The following is a 20,143-nucleotide window of genomic DNA, read 5'->3' as shown; positions in this document are numbered from 1 at the left end:
AAGATTCATGGTCCACCATTTCTTGTCCCTTCTACTGCATTCTCCATAGAAATATATGGACTCACTTTGGCAGTTGACACAGCCATTATGACAGTAGGTGATTTCCGTCAGTGTTTTGAATAGCCCACAAGCAATACAGTATTTACTATAGTTATTATTTTTAGAAGTGCTGCTGTAATGCTGTAAATCCAGGAAGTATTGTAGGAATGCATGACTTGTAACTACCCCTGCCATTGACTGAAGACATGTAGGTTACTTATATGATACATACATCAAAAGTATCCTCGTGACCTCTCTGGAATGCATCATCTTGGCTACTGTACAGAAAAACAGGTGCTGATGCTCTGAGATGTCCATAAAACATGATGTATACTTGAGATGTTGTCCCGGAGGATGGACTGTCGCTAGTGAAGATAGAAACTTTCCATTTTCCTGCTGAAAAATAAAAGTAATATATAGAATAACAAATTGGTGAAATATAAAGTGACATCACTTTTATGTAGTCTAGGCCATAAATATAGAGTAGCCTTGTTGTATAAACCAGTGCTGTAGGTATTCCCTTTTGCTGCGTTCTTATACTGCTGGTCTTTGATGAGACTGTAAAACTGGTGGCACATGTCACTGGAAAGCTTAGGTAAGTACCGCTCTCCTGTAAGTACCAAACAAAAACAAAAACACTAAAGGAAGAAAATAGCTGGAACCTTTTAATTTTGTCTATACGTGTTTATAAAATGAGGCTTGTATTCTTGTACTAATTTTTCTTTGAAAAATTCTAAGTAATGGTTGATGAAATCTGTTCTTCATCAGGGAATGAAGTAATCTGCCTGTCAATCCAGAAAACCATGGGAAGAAAAAATAACTATATGATAATCTTTCAATGAGTAGTAATCTTAGCTGAGAGAACGTAGTAGATTTTCTTTTGGTTATGCCAGGTGAGTTATGCCAGGTAAGTGTCTCTTGGTGTTACTAGAGCTATGGTATAGTATCCAATCTGAGTGCAATAGCGAAGCTGTATTGAAAGGAACTGAAATATCATGAAACTCCCTGTCAATGGTGACCAGGTTAATTGGCAATAAAAAATGATTTAAACATTTACATAAAGATCTATCTGAACTACAGAGAATCATGCAGTTCATGAATCCAGGCAATCATTATTTATTATAAGGTCTTTCTCTCTGCAAATAGGATAAATATACATACATATTCAGCATATAGAAAAAAAACTAATTGCAGTTTGCCTCATTTAATACCAATTTACTTCTGCACTTTACTTTTACCAAATTATTTCTGCATGCATGTTCTCGCTAATGTAATGTTTATTTTTCAAATTGCAAAGACTGTAACCTATGTGATTGCCAGCCTTAGCCATTGCTAAATATTATATTACATAGACGTGTGTAGTAGGTTACAATGGTGTCCCCATTGTAAAAAAAAGTGTAATTATTTAGCAAAGAAAAAAAATCTGCTTTTAATATAATTTATCCAAACAATGATCAGTGGACCGGTTCATCTTTACATAGTATAAGCTCAAGGACATTTATGAGGAATTTGAAAGGGCCAACAGTTCAATTGGCTTTACTAGGAACTATAATTAGGAGCTCTAAGAGGCCAACTTACATACTCTAATCATATGTCCCCAGTGATTCTTGCGTCCAACACTTATGAATCCAGAAAGAGATCTGGAGAAGAGTTCAGTACCCAAAAATATCACCTTTTATTTGCACCGGGTCGCATACATTCCCCTGTTTCTCATGTCTGATGGAATCAGAGCTCCTTAGGAGATATGCTCCATTCATTTATAATTATGAATACACATAAATGAGCCCCATCATTTTGGCATTTTGATATTCAGGGCATTTATATTTCTTTTTTCTCTCTCTCTCATTTTCCCTCTGGGGTGGATGGGCTAATATTGTGTATGTTGTATTGACTTTTATATTTCAAACCCAAGAGCTTAAGTCCCATCTAAAATACCATCAGAGGTAAGACTCCAAGGGCTGTCAGATAGTAAAAGGTGAATCTGTTACTTTGTAAAGCTCTAAGCAAATTGATGCCATGTAACACAAATGAGAAAAAGAGTAATTTCTCTGCAGCTTTGTGATATTCTAGTTGTTTATGGAATGGAAACAATTCCATTCATCCTTTGTGTGCAATGTAATATAATATTTTTGGAATAATCTGTCTGGCCTGTTAACTTGAAATCCTTCTCTTCTAATACAGCAGAGATAGGATGGTGGCTTGTATGGTAAACTTTAGCCACGGTGCCTTGAAAAAGTATTCACACCCCTTGAAATTTTTCACATTTTGTCATGTTACAACCAAAAATGTAAATGTATTTTATTGGGATTTTATGTGATAGACCAACACAAAGTGGCACATAATTGTGAAGTGGAAGGAAATGATAAATGGTTTTCAGTTTTTTTTTTTTTTACAAATATCAGAAAGGCGTGGTGTGCATTTGTACTCTGTAGAACCACCTTTTGCTGCAATTACAGCTGCAAGTCTTTTGGGGATGTCTCTACCAGCTTTGCACATCTAGAGAGTGACATTTTTGCCCATTCTTCTTTGCAAAATAGCTCACGCTCTGTCAGACTGGATGGAGAGCGTTTGTGAACAGCAATTTTCAAGTCTTGCCACAGATTCTCAATTGGATTTAGGTCTGGACTTTGACTGGGCCATTCTAACACATGAATATGCTTTGATCTAAACCATTCAATTATAGCTCTGGCTGTATGTTTAGGGTCATTGTCCTGCTGGAAGGTGAACCTCCGCCCCAGACAGTCTCAAGTCTTTTGCAGACTCTAACAGGTTTTCTTCTAAGATTGCCCATGTATTTGGTTCCATCCATCTTCCCATAAATTCTGACCAGCTTCCCTGTCCTTGCTGAAGAAAAGCAGGTGATCAAATACCACCAAAAGAAAGCTCTATTTATGGGGGGAAAAGACAAATTTTATTTGGGTACAGCATCGCGCATATTTTAAAAAACAGCCTGGTCATGAAGGGGGGTAAATCTTCCTGAGGTCAAGTGGTTAAAAAAACTCATACTGCTCTGTAAAACCTTTCATCAGGGTACCCTCTATAAAACACCATTTTAAAAACCTGACCCCAAACCATTATTATTTCCCTCTAAGAAGCTATTGAGTTAAAGTGATCAGTGCAACCAGTCATCACAAATTCCAAGATTTCTTGCACTGGAAAAGTATACAGTTAAGTATCTGACACACTAAAAATGTGATATCTATGCCCTATGCAAGGCACCTGCTGACTGACAACACACTACACTGTATATAGATACAATTAAAAAACAAATCAGGGAAATTCTGTGCATTTTGGAAGCACATTTTCCCTCTGATTTAGACTTTCTCAATCTGCTTTGTGCAGTACCCAGTAAAAAAAATGTTTAGCAAGTAAAATAGAATGAAGACCAAAAGAAAGTTCAAGCATTGTTAAAAAAACACTACCTGATTGAAGAGTATATAAAACTACATGAAAACCTCGCTTTTTTAAAACTTCATATTCCATTTTTCTTAACAGATAAGGAAGGTCTTTGTTTACCTTTACTAAAAGCTGCTTGACCTTTCTCAGATTTTTAGAGAAATGTTCATCTTTTATTTTATATTTAGAAAGTATCAATTTTGGAACAATATTGAGACAATCTGAAATACTTATATGTAATTTCTGTACAACTACTAATGGCTTTTGATAAACAGGAAATATTCTGCTGCAGGCACTGAATTCCCCCCACCGATGACAGGAGCTGGTTCCTATCGGCCACTACTACTATCGTCTCTACAAAGACTCCACAAATAGAAAGGAAGGGGTGAAACACTCACCATGTTAAAAGCCTCGGAATCATTTATTGAGTCATCCAACAAATGGACTACTTCATCCGATGAACGGACCCTCTAATGAGTTTTACTCAATTAGGAGCTTATGTATAGGGTCTAATGACCTGCAGTCCAACTTTGTTTTTTTTATCGTAAGAAATTTTGTCATAAAAGCTATGACAAATTTTATACATTTTTGTTGTTTGTCCTCTAATTACTACATGTTTTACTCTTTCTTGCTGTTGCAGTAATGTGATTGCACTTACAATTCATATCCGTTTTAATATCATGGTGCTGATTGTAAAAAACATAATGTAACTGGGAATTCCACCACTAGTTCCACCACTGATATTTTCTATATGTACTTAACATATATAACTATATGGAGCAACATTAGGTTACTTAATTTAATGCGTTTGTCTCTTTTGGAGCAAAGGGGCAAGCGCCAAAAATTGTTTTGAGTTGTGTTTCAATGATTTTGTTCTTCCCAGTTTTAAAAAGTGTTTCATTCAACTGATATAGCACTATATACAGAATAGAAGGGAAGAGATCAGTGAAAGAGCAATGCCTGTGATTGTTTTAAACACATTTGTGATTTTTACTTTTTAATTAAAATTACTCTAATCCTATGAAGGACCCTGGGAATGCATTATAAAGTGAGATAAATATGATGAAAAATGCAAACATTATAGTACATCATAAAACACAATTGAAATGTAATGTGGAATTGTAATATATTTGCAGTTATAATGCTTTTTTGTTTTAAAACTACAAGCAAGGTAACCACTTGCCGACTGATGTTTTTCTGGCACTTTTTGTTTACGAGTTTAAATGAGTATTTTTTGATAGAAAATGACATATAACCCCCAAACATTATGCATTTTTTTAGCAGAGAACCTAAGGAATAAAATTGCGATCATTGCAATTTTGTATGCCACATAGTATTTGCACAGCGGTTTTGCAAACGTAATTTTTGGGGAAAAAATACACCTTAATGAATTAAAAACACAATAGTTACTCCATTTTTTGTATAATGTGAAAGATGATGTTAAATAGATACCTAACATGTCATCCTTTAAAAATGCGCACACTTGTGGAATGGCGACAAACTACGGCACCTTTACAGGTTACCTGTTTAGAGTTACAAAGGAGGTCTAGCATTAGAATTATTGCTCTTGCTCTATCGTTTGCGAGGATACCTCACATGTGTGGTTCGAATACTGTTTACATATGCATGTGCTACTTACGTATGCATTCGATTCTGCGGGCGAGCATGGAGGGATGGAGGTGCTTTACTTTTTTTTATTATTATTATTAATTTCATTTTTATTTTTACACTGTCCATTTATTTTCTTTTTTTTATCACTTTTATTCCTATTACAAGGAATGTAGACAGCCATTGTAATAGAAATTAGGATAACAGGTCCTCTGTATTAAGAAATCTGGGGTCAAAAAGACCCCAAATCTTTTCTTTACCTTTAAAATCAAAAGATCAATAAAAAAGATTTTTGATCTTTCACTTTATTTTTTTTCCTTCCAGCCTGAACCAGAAGTGAAGTCATGACGTTGCTCCGGGCCTACAAGGCCATAATGTCGATCAAAGAGTGGTAATTCTTTGATTGCCTATGGGAGCAGACGGCCGCACCATTGGAATGTTTCACGGGCAAACTGCCGGTAACGGTAAGCCCAAGAAGCACCGTTGAGCGGCAGGAGGGGTGATATCCCCTCTCGCCACTTCAGAAACCAGCCTAGCGGCTGATGGACCGCTCGGATTGGTTTCATGAGAAAGCTGGCCATCTGCTGAATAAAGGATACTGTGGTCATGACTGCTATCTTCAGCCATTATCCCTGTAAACCACTTGCAAACCACAACGTATATATACGTATTGCGGTCGGCAAGTGGGTAAACTCTATTCATTTATTTGAGCTTGGCCTTCAGGCACCCAAAGCATTGGTAATGTCATGATGGTTAGCAATGATCCTAAAGTTGGTAGGTAGTTGCAGCCATTCCAGGCTAACAATCGCCTGGGATACTAGCAATCAAACTGGACTGAGTTTTTAAAGTCTAATGCCCTGTACACACGATTGGACATTGAACGGACATTCCGACAACAAAATCCATTGGATTTTTTCCGACAAATGTTGGCTCAAACTTGTCTTGCATACACACGGTCGCACAAAGTTGTCGGAAAATCCGATGGTTCTGAACGCGGTGACGTAAAACACATACGTCGAGTCTATAAACGGGGCAATAGCCAATAGCTTTCATCTCTTAATTTATTCTGAGCATGGCACTTTGTGCGTCGGATTTGTCTACATACGATCGGAATTTAAAGGATCGGATTTTGTTGTCGGAAAATTTTATAGCCTGCTCTTAAACTTTGCGTGTCGGAAATTCAGATGGAAAAAGTCAGATGGAGCCCACACATGATTGGAATGTCCGACAACACAATCCGATCACACTTTCTCTGTCGGAAAATCCGACCGTGTGTACAGGACATATTCTGGAACTAAGCGGTTATCTGGAATTGGGACATGGAGGTTGATGTACCAAGTATGTGATTTTTTCATGTTAATATGTGTCACATTAAGCCAGCCTATTCAAATGAATAGGCTGGTAACACACATCAAAATGTCAAGGAATGGACATGCACCATTTTTTGGGGGTACCTTTCTTTTGTAATACAGTACACCACAATGCACCACATTGCAAATGTTCATTTTTTCAAGTGAACGTTATCAGTTTAAAACTGTGTTCACTTAACACTTCTCACTGACTGCCTTTCTGGCCCTTTAAGAGTTCTAAAAGCTTGGAGGTGGAGGTGGGCATTTGGGTCATGTGACTGCTGTGATTGGCTATCACAGCGGTCACATGATTGGAAAGCTTTCAATGGCAAGTATGCATCAGGAGCTTACTGATCCCCACCGGATAACATGCTGGGAGTGTGCAGGGAGCATGCTCTCAGCACAGTAAGTTGTTTTAAAAGGGTGTTAGGGTCCACAGAGTGGCCGCATCAATGCGTGCGGCCAGCATCAAGAGGTTAAAATACCCAATCGTGTGTGAGAGAATTGTTTTTCTTCCGCTTTTCGTAACTTTATCTGTGGAGGAGCAGGGTTGTCGCCTAGGACAGTAAGTGTGATAGGTCTACAGAACAGCCTCCCTTCTCCTCATTTCTATAACATAGGGGAAGGTGTTCTGTAGTTCTCAGAGACAAAAGGGCAGGGTGGATAATATTGTTTGAGTGCAGTATGGGCCCAGTCCACAGAAAATTGGAAGCTCAATAGATATCTGCCAAGCTCAATAGGTATTATTTTTTTGCACTGATCGGACAGATATAACAAAACACTTTCAATGGTAAATTTGACAGACCAAAATTAAAGCAAATAAGAGAATTGCAGGGTTCACATGCACTCATTGTAAGGGTTTACATACAGTATGCTTTAAAGGAGAATTTCAACTTTCTTATAACTTTAAATAGTTCTTTTGGACCAAGCTGGTCCAAACCAACTATTTCTAAAAAATAATCATGTGCCCACTGTGGCACTGTAACCTACTTTTGTAGCATTAGCGCTATGTGCTGTCAGCAGTTCGGCAACTTCCCATCTGCTGCCGGAATTAAAAAGAGTCAGACTGAGTGCTCCTCAGCCATTTAGGAAAAGCCTTGTATTTGTATCAATAAAAACAAGGCTTACTCTGATTGGCCAAATGGAGAGATGGGCAGATGGCATCACAATTTCCACCTTGGCCAATCATAGGAAACCTTGCTTTCATTGATAAAAATACAAGGCTTCTCCTGAATGGCCGAGGAGCCATTCAGCAGCGGCCAGGAAGTCTCTTGCACTGCTGCCTGAATACAGGGCCCCTTGCTGTATGTATATAATGCTACAACAGTATGTTTCAGCACACACAGGCTGAGGTATCTTTATGTACTGGAAATAGTTGGTTTGGACCAGCTTGGCTCAAACAAACTCTTTAAAGTGAAAGCAAAGCTGGATATCTACCTTAAAGTGATATTAAAGTCTTGTGTTTTTTTTGTTTAAAAATAACAAACACTGTGCAGTGGTTTTGCATAGAGAAGCCCCGATCCTCCTCTTCTCGGGTCCCTTGCCGGCACTCCTTGGCTTGCTATGTAGCTTGCTATGGGGTCACCTGAGCCGAGCCGCTGCTCTGTGTGTCCATTCAGACACAGCCCCACCCCTCTCTCCTCATTGGCTTACTGACTTTGATTGACAGCAGTGGTAGGCACTGGCTGTGTCTCAGCCAATCAGGAGGTAGAGTCACGGACAGCTGAGGCTCTTGTGCAACATCGCTAGATTGAGATGGGCTCAGGTAAGTATTAGGGGGGCTGAGGGGAGCTGCTGCACACCGAAGTTTTTTTTTCATCTTAATGCATACATAGAATGCATTAAGATAAACATTTTCTGCCTTTAGAACCACTTTAAGTGCAGTGAACATTAATTTTGCTAGATGAACAATCTTTACCTGCTTAGTAAACCCTTCAAAAGTCCTTGGAATCAGTGTTCAGAATGTGCTTCTACTTTCACACACCATCAAAAGTCTAAAGCCAGCTTTAGAGTTTGCAAAGACATATTTGCACATAAAAGCTTTACAGTACAACTCTCTAATAAACATGCATCTTATTATTTTCTCCATACAGATATTTAGACATTTAAAATCCAATTGACCATGGAATAAATGGTACTCAAGTGGTTAGCAATAAATAGGTTTATACGTACCTTCCTGGAGGGCAAAAGTTTACACACCAGTGATCTTTCTACCGCACTGCCTTTTTCCTTGAGCTTTTATTATAGGGAAATGTAACATGAATATTAATCTGCACCATTTTACTAGCAGCGGTTAATATTATCATGCTTTATGATGGCTTATTCTCATTCACTGCTCCCCTATGCTAGTAAAGTTAGGAATTGCTTTAAACTATGTTATTATAAAAAAAAAAATTCAATTTACAAGAAACTATACGTGTGACAATTACTTGTGTTGATGAGTGCACACAAAACATTTATTTGCGCGCATAAAGACATCTCATAATACATGTGTAAAATTAAACAGTCCGTACAAATATCATTACAAGCCCCAATTTAAAAGGAAAGTGTTTCCCATAATCTTTGGAAAAGTATGTTGGGAACAGTTTTAGGATGCAGTGTAACAGGGCAAGTATAATTTTATAACTATGCAATAAAAGCAAACTTTATTACTGGTTTGTATGGTAAAGCACTGAATGTATTGGTGTGTTGAGAGACAAATGGGGTTATAAGGCTGAAACTAGGTGTTTTCTGTATTAACCAACCAGCTTTTAACTGTAATTTCTCCAATGTAGGATGAGGAACTTTAAAATGTATCTAAAACCTAGAAGAATATGTTCATATATTACAGACTACCAGTTCTTAGCTATGGTGACTGCATAAGGGCCCTTTCACACTGGGGTGGTTTGCAGGCGCTATTGCGCTAATAATAGCACCTGCAAACTGACCCCAAACAGCCGCTGCTGTCTCTCCAGTGTGAAAGCCCTGAGGGCTTTCACACTGGAGCGGTGCGCTAGCAGGACGGGAAAAAAAGTCCTGCTAGCAGCATCTTCGGAGCGGTGAAGGAGCGGTGTATACACCGCTCCTTCACCGCTCCTGCCCATTGAAATCAATGGGACAGCACGGCTATACCGCCAGCAAAGCGCCTCTGCAGAGGCGCTTTGCGATGGTTTTTAACCCTTTCTCAGCCGCTAGCGGGGGGTAAAACCACCCCACTAGCGTCCGAATACCGCCGGTAAAGCACCGCTAACAATAGCGGCGCTTTACCGCCGATGCTGCCCCAGTGTGAAAGGGGCCATAGTGTTTTGGTTTTTTTTACTTGCGATCCTGCCTGCGACTTTACTTGTGATTTTCACTTGTGATCTTCCCAGTAACACACTTCCTACTCTTGGGTGACAAGGCAACTTACTGTACTGTATCTATGGTGGAGTCACTAGGAAAGGACTACAAATCTCTTACCTCTCTCCTCTTCTCTATAACACTTCTGGGGCACATCTCAATCTTCCGGCAGAAGTGAATCCTGCTTTTATACTATATACAGTTGTATCAAATTTTGCTCATTGCGAATGGTATGCAATTGCTGTGATATTCAGTAGCAGAATTAGGGCCATAATGGTGTGGCTAATTCTAATGAATGTAATGGAAACAATTTTGACATCTCTCTTCTATAATACCCCTGATGAAAGGATTGAACTCTTCCTGAAATGCGTTGGGACTAAGAGGAGATGCTGTCAATTATTGTATATATCCAAGGATTCAGTCGTTACATCTTTCATTACAATTTTTATGCTTGTACTGCTGCTATATATTTTAAATAGATGTAATAAACTTCATGCTTTTATGCACATATTAGCTGGTTTTAAAGTTGTCTTTAAAGTCCTATTTCATGTTTGGGGGTTTACATTTTTTGTCCATATAACAAAGGGATGGGATATTTTATAGACAAATCTATAGAAATAGATAGAAACAACGCAACTGATAACGCTGAAGCACAGGCAGAAAGCATAGGAAATTATTAACTTACAAGATTTCTGGCATAACCAAGAAGTATTTTATTATTTTTATTCAGTATTACTTATCAAACTGATACAAGACAAATTTAATGGTATGTTTGACAAATTAAAAGGGAACAAAAAAGAGTTCACACCTGATGGAAACATAGGAGTGGGTTTACTAAAGGCAAATAATCTGTTCATTTTCAAAATAATTTCCCCTTAGTTTAGTGAATGAAGCACAGCTCTGTTGACTTGACTGTTGACCATTATCCAATCATGTGCAAAGAAAGGAAAATTGGAAGAGAGGTAGCAAAAGAAAATATTTACCTCTACCGTTTGCTGGATTAACTGGTACCACATCCTTTGCAATATTGCACATCACAGAGAAGCCCCATACCAGGGGTAGGCAACCTCGGCCCTCCAGCTGTGGTGAAACTACAAGTCCCAGGAGACATTGCAAGACCCTGACAATCACAGAGGCCTAGAGGCAGGGGGATGATGGGATTTGTAGTTTCAAAACAGCTGGAGTGCCGAGGTTGCCTACCCATGCCCAATACAAAAGAACTAACATAGGATTTTAAAGGTATCACACCATTATATACGTTAAAAATATATAACTTTATTAACAATTCCATAAAAACAGTAATTAAAAAACCCAAGAAAAAGGGGCAATCTGTTGCATTTTCATGCTACAATGTGCACATGATCATAATACCACATTTAGCAGAACATATTTTAATTTGTATTTCCCCAATATGACATATTCATGGGGACTCCATCAAATGGAAGTCTTTTACACGTTTTGCAGGACAACGCCCGCTTCTTCAGTAAGAGTCTGCTATTGTGTATTTTAATGTTTGTATTTGATATTATGGAAATTAATGAAGATATAATAAAAAAAAAAAAGTACTAAAACACAAATTGCTTGAGCAGATGCCACTCATCACCTATCTGATGACAATGAAGAACACTAAATGTAAAAGTCAATTTCTGTGAAGACTGATAATCACAAATAAGGGGAAGGAATGTGCCAGAGTCAAAAAATGGTCCAATGTGTTGTCTTCCTAGTCCCAAGAGATGTGAGCAGCATAACAAGAAATTCCACTGTGGTCCATTGCAGCTGCGAAACACATAGAAATGTTCAATTTTATGGAGTCCCAATGAAAATGTCATATTGGGGCAATACCAATTGAAATATATTCTGCAAAATGTGGTATTATGATCATGTGCAAGTTGTATCATGCCAACTTCCCTTAGATTTTTGACGCTATATAAATCCTGTAAATCCTGTATAATAATTTCTCATTCCTGACACAGCATGACATTATATACGTGTGGGTAGGCTCCGCCCCCTGCCCTATCACAGGACCAGTTATACTATAACGTTAGGTCTCCTCCCTACCTGCCTCATTCTCTTTTTTTTTCCTCACTGCTAACAGCCGGTTATGCTGCTCCTGAAAGAGCAGGATTTTTAATTTTTTCCTCACCTGTCAGACACTTCTGACCAAGCTGCACAGGTTCGAGCCTCTCCTGTGACCAAGCTCCTCGCTGTAAAGGCTGACATGAACGCCTATATGGGGGAGACCTCACCCCACAAGGATCCTGGAGAGGGGTGCAGGTATCTGGTCTCTAGGGATTACTCCTTTATGATGACGCCATGGATGGACATTCATTGGACTTTGGACTTGAAGCATGCAGGTGGTAAGGCACCAACTGGTGCACAAATCAATAATATTCAGTTTCTGCTGCAAGTATGTTGTTAAGCTTTCATCTTTGAAAGGTTGTGGTTTGTGTCTGCAATACTGCTATGCTGATAGCAAGTGTGCTGTGCTGTGCTGAAACCTTCCTATTAAACGGTGCAAAGCCTGGTCCTACAGGCTTGACTTATTGTCTGCAGGTATGCTGCTAGTTTGCATTTCTGAAAAGCATATATCACACATGCGAATCTTACTGGCTGTCTATAGGGCCACTCTGTTTACTAAAGTTTCACTGGTTGAAGTCTGTGTCTACATTATTGCTAATGCTTGGACTGATAACAGGTGATGCTGAGCCCTTTTCTATTAACGCAGGGCCTGGCCCTGCAGACTGGACTCCCTGTGTATTGATGCTTGGTTGTGGTATGATCCTTGGCGGTACATGTGTCTAAGGTAGGTTTACCTACTAGTGCTAATTATCAGATGACTATTAACTTGCGCTGCTTACCTGTGATTACATTAACTCTACAGTATCAATGACTGTTATGTGTTTATTTCTATGCATTAACATGCTGTCCTTGGTGCTAAAATAGAAGTCAGGATCTGTTTAGTCACATTCCTTAGTACTTACCTGTTAGCAATGTGTAATTGCTTGTGTTATTTGGGGTACCCCACATGTGGTTTGTTGTGGTTACTACTTATGGCAAATACTCCAACTAATGACTCCAGGCTTTCAGCTCATCTGTAAACCAGTAGCAATCAGCCTTCCTAGAGACCAGCAACTTTAACTAAAAGGTGAGGGCAGGTAGGTATATGCTATATCTTAAAAGAGTGCACATTATGGGCATAATGAGTGTAATCTCTCCAGCCCTCAACACCAACACCAGTCAACCTGCTTCTGCCACAAGGGACAGGCCCTTTGCAACCCTGAAGGAACCACTATGTATTTAACTGCCAGAAGAGGCAGATCAAGAAATCTCCACAGTAATCATAGTGGTCTGGTGGTAAATGGTGTGTTGGCCAAAATGCAAAACAAAGGCCAGAAGCAGTGACAAATGGGCAGAGACTGAGAAAGCCTACAGTCACTAATGGTTCCATACCAAGCCTAATCAAACAGCTGTGTTTATTTAAAGGCAACCTCTACCTCAGAGGCACTTCACCAGGGAGTCTTTATCAGACTGGCCAGAGGGGTCAGCCTTAGCTTGCTTCTGGGAAATTGCTATGGCAAGTTGGCATATCAGAAGCAAAGGTGGATACTTTAACCCCATCCAAACTGACTGTGTGGAGCTCAGGTACTAAGCTATTCAAACAGTCATCTAAAAAGGTACCTCTGCTTTAAAAGCAGCCGGCCAAACAGGCTTCATCAGATTAACCAAAGGTGCAATTCTTCCAACAGAAGAAATAATATCCTTTGCAGAGACCCTGGGACAGAAAATAGAGTCAGAGATGAAGAAGGTTCATACTACTGTTAAGTAGTGTTTTGTGACCTGCGTCTGAGCTCACTTCGGTAGCTAGAGTGTCAGGGCCTCAGACAGGATGAAAAGCAGAGCTTTGGTCAGTGATAAACTCTCTACCATGGCGGATCCTAGATTGAAAATAGAGTAGCCAATGATGCAGTTCAGCCACTGCGGATACAAGTCTGTATGCTGTTTCTCCAGTAATCATTGTGGTCAGTGAACCCTTAAGGAAACCAATGGAATTTTCATTCCTCTCTGCCAATTCATTGCATCCCCTCCATGACGCATTAGAAGCACAAGGGTTATGACTACATGGTCGTTAGTCAAAAGTAAGACTTGAAAAACAAGCAGAAGGATGAGGATCCAAAATTGCATAAGTCATTATTGCAATTAATCTCTCCAGCCGTCAGTAAGGCTTGGCCTCCACAAATCATACCCCATGATTTTCAAGATGTATCGTTTACAGCAGTGCAACTCCAAGTCGCAGCGACTTCAAAGTAGTCCCTACACTACTTTTGATCCCACTATAATGTACTTGGGACCATGGACATCAAGAATACACAGGCATTGATTCAAGTCACATAGAAATCGTAGTAAAATCGCACAATTTTTAGGTCGTAATAGTGGAAACCTAGGCTAAGACTGTAGATGGTCTTTTTGGACTTAGCAAGTTGCATAATCACATGGTTGCAAAGTGGGTGAGGTGAGGATAGACACAAGTCGATCAAGTCCAACCTATGTGTGTGATTATATGTCGGTATTACCTTGTATATCCTGTATGTTGTGGTCGTTCACAAATGTGTGTTTGAGTGTATGTGTGTAGACTGTATACACACTTCGAGATGCCCATGTTTCGGCAAGTACCTTCGCCTGGCCGTTAGAGTTCACTACGAGTTCATCGGGCAGACTGTGACCTTTTCACAAATGCCGGGCATTTCCCGGGATATTGGGTCCAGAGGGAGCCAACTTGCAGGAGCAAGGACTTCTGGTGAGCCTTGTTTGAGCAACAGACTGGCACAAAGACTTCCAGGTTCTGGGAAAAGAGTCCTAGTACAGACTCTGATCGAGTCAGGAGGAGTCCTCATCTAGAGACCAACTAGTCTCATTACAACAATGACCTATCAGGAAGCAGTTCTGAATCTCTGAAAAAATACAATAAAGTTACCCTCAGAGAGAGCAACAGTAGAAGTATCTCACTTGAACAAATAGCTCTTTTCCATTGGTTGCATCCCACGGTCGCAAGAGGGATAAAGTAACCTGTAGTAACCCAGGTGGTCCAAAGGGCCCAAGGCAAGGTTGACAACTGTATTAACTGGTTTTTCGTAGTAAGGAAAGAATTACTTCCTGCACCAGGAACAGTGAATCCACAGAGGAAACAAGTCTCCTTTTGAGGAGGTAGCTAAGCTAACTAATCTTTCAGCGTATCAGCTATTACGCATATCGATCATCACAAGTTGTTACTCGTCGGGTGTTCATGCCGATGAAGGACAAGGTGTCCAAAAGGCAGAGTTGCAGTGGTCGCAGACTAAAGTCTTTCCGAAACGCAACAAAAAGAGCATCAGCTATGCTGCAAAGACTCAGCAAAATGGGGAAGGCCTATCTTCGCTGTCAAGAATAAATGCAGAACTAGTCAATTTCTGTCAGAGGTATCTCCCAGTCAGGTCCACCAGCCCCTTAGGTAGGGTTTCTAGAACTTACTGCCAGACGGCGTAAGGTACAAAGGCCATTGGATGACAAATGGATAGTCTCCAAACCAACAAGCCAATCAAGGGATCGGCAACAAGTAAAGGCTATCAAGATATTGGTCTGACAATAACCTGGGTGGCTTCCCAGAGGTGGAAGCAGAGAAACTAATCAGCCAGCTGGGCATGCAGACTGGCCAATATGTATATTTAACAAACCTAACAGTCTCCAAGATCCTTATCCGGATTCGCAGCAGGGGTGATAACAATGGCCCTGTGGCTTGCAGGCCATGATATACGCGGGTACAATATCATTCTATTCTCCTTCCAGAGGTTCAACACCTCATACAGCGTGGCCAACGGTATCTTCCAAATCCATACAAGTTATATCTACATGCTGGAGACCAAGAAGTGGAGGTCTCACCTTTAGTGTTTGAAATCCTATGGAGGTCAGAATGCCTACTCCAGACTTCAAGTACATTAGATATTAGATAAAAAACCTACAGAATTTAAAGGATGGAATTCTGTTTCTTGCTGTAAGGATTGAATTGTACAAGTAAGCCTAGAGACGGCATTAAAGGATACATGAAACTCAGTCGTATCCTCACTTTATGGGATCCAGTAACGGTTGCATATCTTGGCAACCAATGCCGAAAGAACTGGGCAGATTATTCTTTCCCCCATGGGGTCTTCCAAATAGTGTGAGACACATCATCTCACTCTCCATCCAGAAGGATAAAACATCCCCCAACATGGCCAGAATAAGTATTCTGTATGGCAAATAGGTCTAGAAGGATCTCAGACATCCAAGTGTCAAGCCGTAAACCACCTTGTTGCTGAAATTATTAGGCAAAATGGCTCTAGTCTCTTCCAACACTATGCAAAGGTTAGTGTCTTTGCAACCTGGGTTAGAAAATCATCCTTCTGGCATATCCAAACTAAAGTGTTTGAAGTACCACAAACATTGAAAATAGATTCAAGGTTGAAGATGATAGACATAGAATTGGCCCTTCTTCAAGAAGCAAAACGATAGGCTCGTCAGGCCTAACGACGTCAGAAGATAAGCACTGTCCAATGAAGACAATCGCAGGAGTGCAGATCAAGTCAGTCAAAGGGCTTAGATGGCTAGGACAAATCTATCACATAAAGGGCAGAGGCCGCTCTTCCAAACTGATTGCGCATCCATGAGCGGAACTATCTGAGTATAACAACCGATGCGGCTAAAAGCCGCTCGGCTGTTATACTGGAGGAGCGGGAGGGGACACCCCCCTCCCGCCGCCTCCCGCCGCTCTTACCGGGCCTCCCGTGCGATCGGAAAGCCTGGTGTCCAATCGGCCGCCTTCGGCGGCTGGAGGCGGGCTGGAACGAAGCTGTGGGCGGCTTCGTTCCAGCCTTCTGAATGTAAACGCGGAAGCAACGTCATGACGTCACTTCCCGTTTACTCGGCTGCCAATGACGCAGAATTTTAAAAAATACACAGTATTCAGAATCGCCATTTTCATCGATCTGAATACTGTGAAGTGCAAAGGAGGGATCGGGGGTCTTTTAGACCCCCGATCCCTCCATAAAGAGTACCTGTCACCACCTATTACTGTCATTACTGGGATGTTTACATTCCTTGTGACAGCAATAAAATTAAAAAAAAAAATGTTTTTTTTTTTAAACGCAATTTACAAGTATAAAAAAAAAAAAAAAAAATAAAAAAAAAAAAATGTTTTAAAGTACCCCCGTCCCCGCGAGCTCGCGCAGCGAAGAAAACGCATACGGAAGTCGCGCCCGCGTATGTAAACGGTGTTCAAATCACACATGTGAGATATCGCCGCGATCGTCAGAGCGAGATCAATAATTCTAGCCCTAGACCTCCTCTGTAACTCACACCTGGTAACCGTAAAAAAAATTTAAAGCGTCGCCTATGGAAATTCATAGGTACCGTAGTTTGTCGCCATTCCACGAGTGAGTGCAATTATAAAGGGTGACATGTTTGGTATCTATTTACTCGGCGTAACATCATCTTTCACATTATACAAAAAAATTGGGGTAACTTTACTGTTTGGATTTTTAAAAATTAATGAAAGTGTCCCTTTTCCAAAAATTTGCGTTTAAAACACCGCTACACAAATACCGTGTGTTATAAAATATTGCAACAATCTCCATTTTATTCTCTAGATTCTCTGCTAAAAAAAATATATATAAAGTTTGGGAACTCTAAGTAATTTTCTAGCAAAAAATACGGATTTTAACTTGTAAACACCACATTTCAAAAATAGGCTTAGTCATGAAAGGAATAACCGGTCCTGTGATAGGGCAGGGGACGGAGCCTACCCACACGTATATGCTGTCATGCTTGCATCAGGAAAGGAAAATTACCGTTAGGTTAGTATAAAATTTTCCTCATTCTTCTTGGGCATTTTAATTACTATTTTTATGGAATTGTTCAATAAAATGATATATTTTTAACATATATAATGGCATGGTACCTTTTAAATCCTATTCTAATCCTTTTTTATTCGGGTTCTCAGTGACATCCAATCATGTGCAAGTAAAAATATATATTTTTTATTTTCTTTGCACATGACTGGGTATTCTTTGCAAGTGATATTTTCCCCCTACATTCACTACGTTAAGGGAAAACTACCTTGCAGTGAACAGCCTATTTTCCTTTAGAAATGTAACCCCATAAGCTCTAAACTGTATATGGAGAATGATGTCACAACACAATGTTATGGCATTAGGACAAAATTGCTGTTGGTTACAAAAGGCGATGAGCCCTATTTATAAGTGGTCATGTAATTAGGAAGTGCCTGTTTTTGTTTTTTTTTTCATATATGAAGCAATTGGATTTAAATCTGGACTAAAAAAAAAGCTGGAATGAAATCTGAATATGATTGGTAGCTGTCTGGCAACACAAACAGTTTTGACAATAGTGGAGCTCCAGGCAAGCATGTTTTTAGTTGTTTAAATAGAGTAGAGAAATGTTAGATGCAGAGAGGAATTAAAGACAAAAATGTATTTTATTTATTTATTTATTTTATCGGAGTAGTAAAGCATTAGAACCTCGGGTACATTTTTACTGATGTTCATTTGCTGTCTCAGAAACAGGTGGAATTAACATAGTAGGGATGCAGACAGCAATACAAGCCTGACTCCACTCTCTACAATCAAAGAAAATGTTTCAGCTGGAGTTAAAAAGCCATTGCCATTGTGTTTTTGAAGGTGCGAACTGTGGTGCCGGCTTCCCCATCCTGATTTGACTGAGTATAAGGTGCTGGATCTCTGTGATATTAAACAATAAGAGTGCCACAACAATGACTGTGCAGTCCAAGCTGATTAATTATTTAATATTAACATGAAACCATAATCTCTTTGATCATTCATCAAGGCCCATGGGACTTTGGGGGAGATCTGTATTGGTGGCATTGGGGCTGTTGGTGGAGATTAGTACTGTAAGGAATATTGTTTTTTGTTGTTTTTTGCACTCCATCACATCACACTGCTCTGTAGCCAATAGAACAGACTGAAATAAGGTTACAGTGCAAAGCGCTGTTTACAGCTCATCAGCACCACTGCATTCACATCACTTACCAGAGGCTGAATCAGCTGTTAGTGTATAGAATAGTGTGCATAGAAACTGCCAAATTTATAGAAAGTCATGGAATCCACTAATTCAGTCAAATAGGATAAATGAAGCTGTTCGTTGTAGAAGATTGGCCACACGCATATTCAGGAAGAAAATGTGAAAATGAGGACATAATAACCCACCAAACCTAATTCAAGGAAATCTATGAAGGCAACTTGTCTTGAGATAAACAAATTACCTGTCATCACTGACCTCTTAAAAAGCGTGTTCCTTGACTATCATGCTAATTCTCTTGCTTCAATATTTTGAATCACTGAACTGGAACCAGAATGCTGATCATAACTTTTGTCTGGCTTTCCTAATCTGCAGATGTTCTCATGTCAGTATGTAAGAAAGTAATGCAACTAGTAGGTCAACAAAATAGCCAGACAACTAGTATTTTCAGAAGGGTGTCAGCAAAGACAGCTTGTGTGTTTATCTCAAGACAAGTTTGCAGTAGGACACTAATCTAGCTAAAGGGGTGTATTTTATTAACTATGTATGAAACAGCAATCAGTGATAAAACATATCCTCTACTAACTCTAAATGCATGTAGTTTAAATACCTGCCAGCATTCCAAACGTCCTAAAACTAACTGGCTGTTTAGCTCCACCTAAAAGGAATTACACCATTTTTCCTGGAATCTAACCTAGAACTTTTTTTTTTACCATCTTTGCATCCTGTACAATAAATATGTTAGTATTAATTACATACATACAAACAAAACAGGTATACTTTAGATACAGTGGGGGAAAGAATTATTTGGTCCCCTGCAGAATTTGTAAGTTTGCCCATTTACAAAGAAATGAAGGGTCTATAATTTTTATCATAGGTGTATTTTTAATGATAGAGACAGAATATCAACAAAAAATCCAGAAAAAAAAAACATTGCAGTTCAGTTACAGTTCAGTGAGTAAAATAAGTATTTGATCCCCAAGCAAAACATGACTTAGTACTTGGTGGAGAAACCCTTGTTGGCAAGCACAAAGGTAAGACGTTTCTTGTAGTTGGTGACCAAGTTTGCACACATCTCCACTCTTCTTTACAGATCTTCTCTAAATCCTTAAAGGGGAGTTCCACTCATTTGAAAGTCAGCAGCTACAAAAAGTGTAGCTGCTGATTTTTAATAAACAGCCACTCACCTGTCCCACGGTCCAGCGATGTGGGTACACGATGCCTCGCTCCACTCCCCCTCCTCTCCGCGGCGCCGGCATTGTAACTGTGGATGCCCGGCTGTGGTGAGCCGTGCTGCGCATTGTTAATGACCAGGCAATTTTCTGGGACCTGTGACATGTCCCAGAAGAGGGAGGGGGGATAGTGAACTTCCT

General features: G+C 39.8%; 1 protein-coding gene across 4 annotated transcripts in view; it reads right to left on the bottom strand.

Moving 5' to 3' along the window:
- RP1 (RP1 axonemal microtubule associated) overlaps positions 1-20,143 on the bottom strand; it is a 580,110-nt gene that overhangs the window by 489,209 nt on the left and 70,758 nt on the right. For 3 of the 4 annotated variants that reach the window (XM_073631609.1, XM_073631611.1, XM_073631612.1), the window contains exon 4: positions 272-435. In XM_073631609.1, the coding sequence (XP_073487710.1) occupies positions 272-435 (164 nt within the window). The remainder of the gene's footprint in view (positions 1-271; positions 436-20,143) is intronic. The other variant, XM_073631610.1, reaches the window with a different exon arrangement.

This window comes from Aquarana catesbeiana, linkage group LG05 (genome assembly GCF_042186555.1).
Source record: "Aquarana catesbeiana isolate 2022-GZ linkage group LG05, ASM4218655v1, whole genome shotgun sequence".
Lineage (NCBI taxonomy): Eukaryota > Metazoa > Chordata > Amphibia > Anura > Ranidae > Aquarana > Aquarana catesbeiana.
Note: the sequence above shows the minus strand (reverse complement) of the source record. Positions and strands in the feature narration are given on the sequence as shown.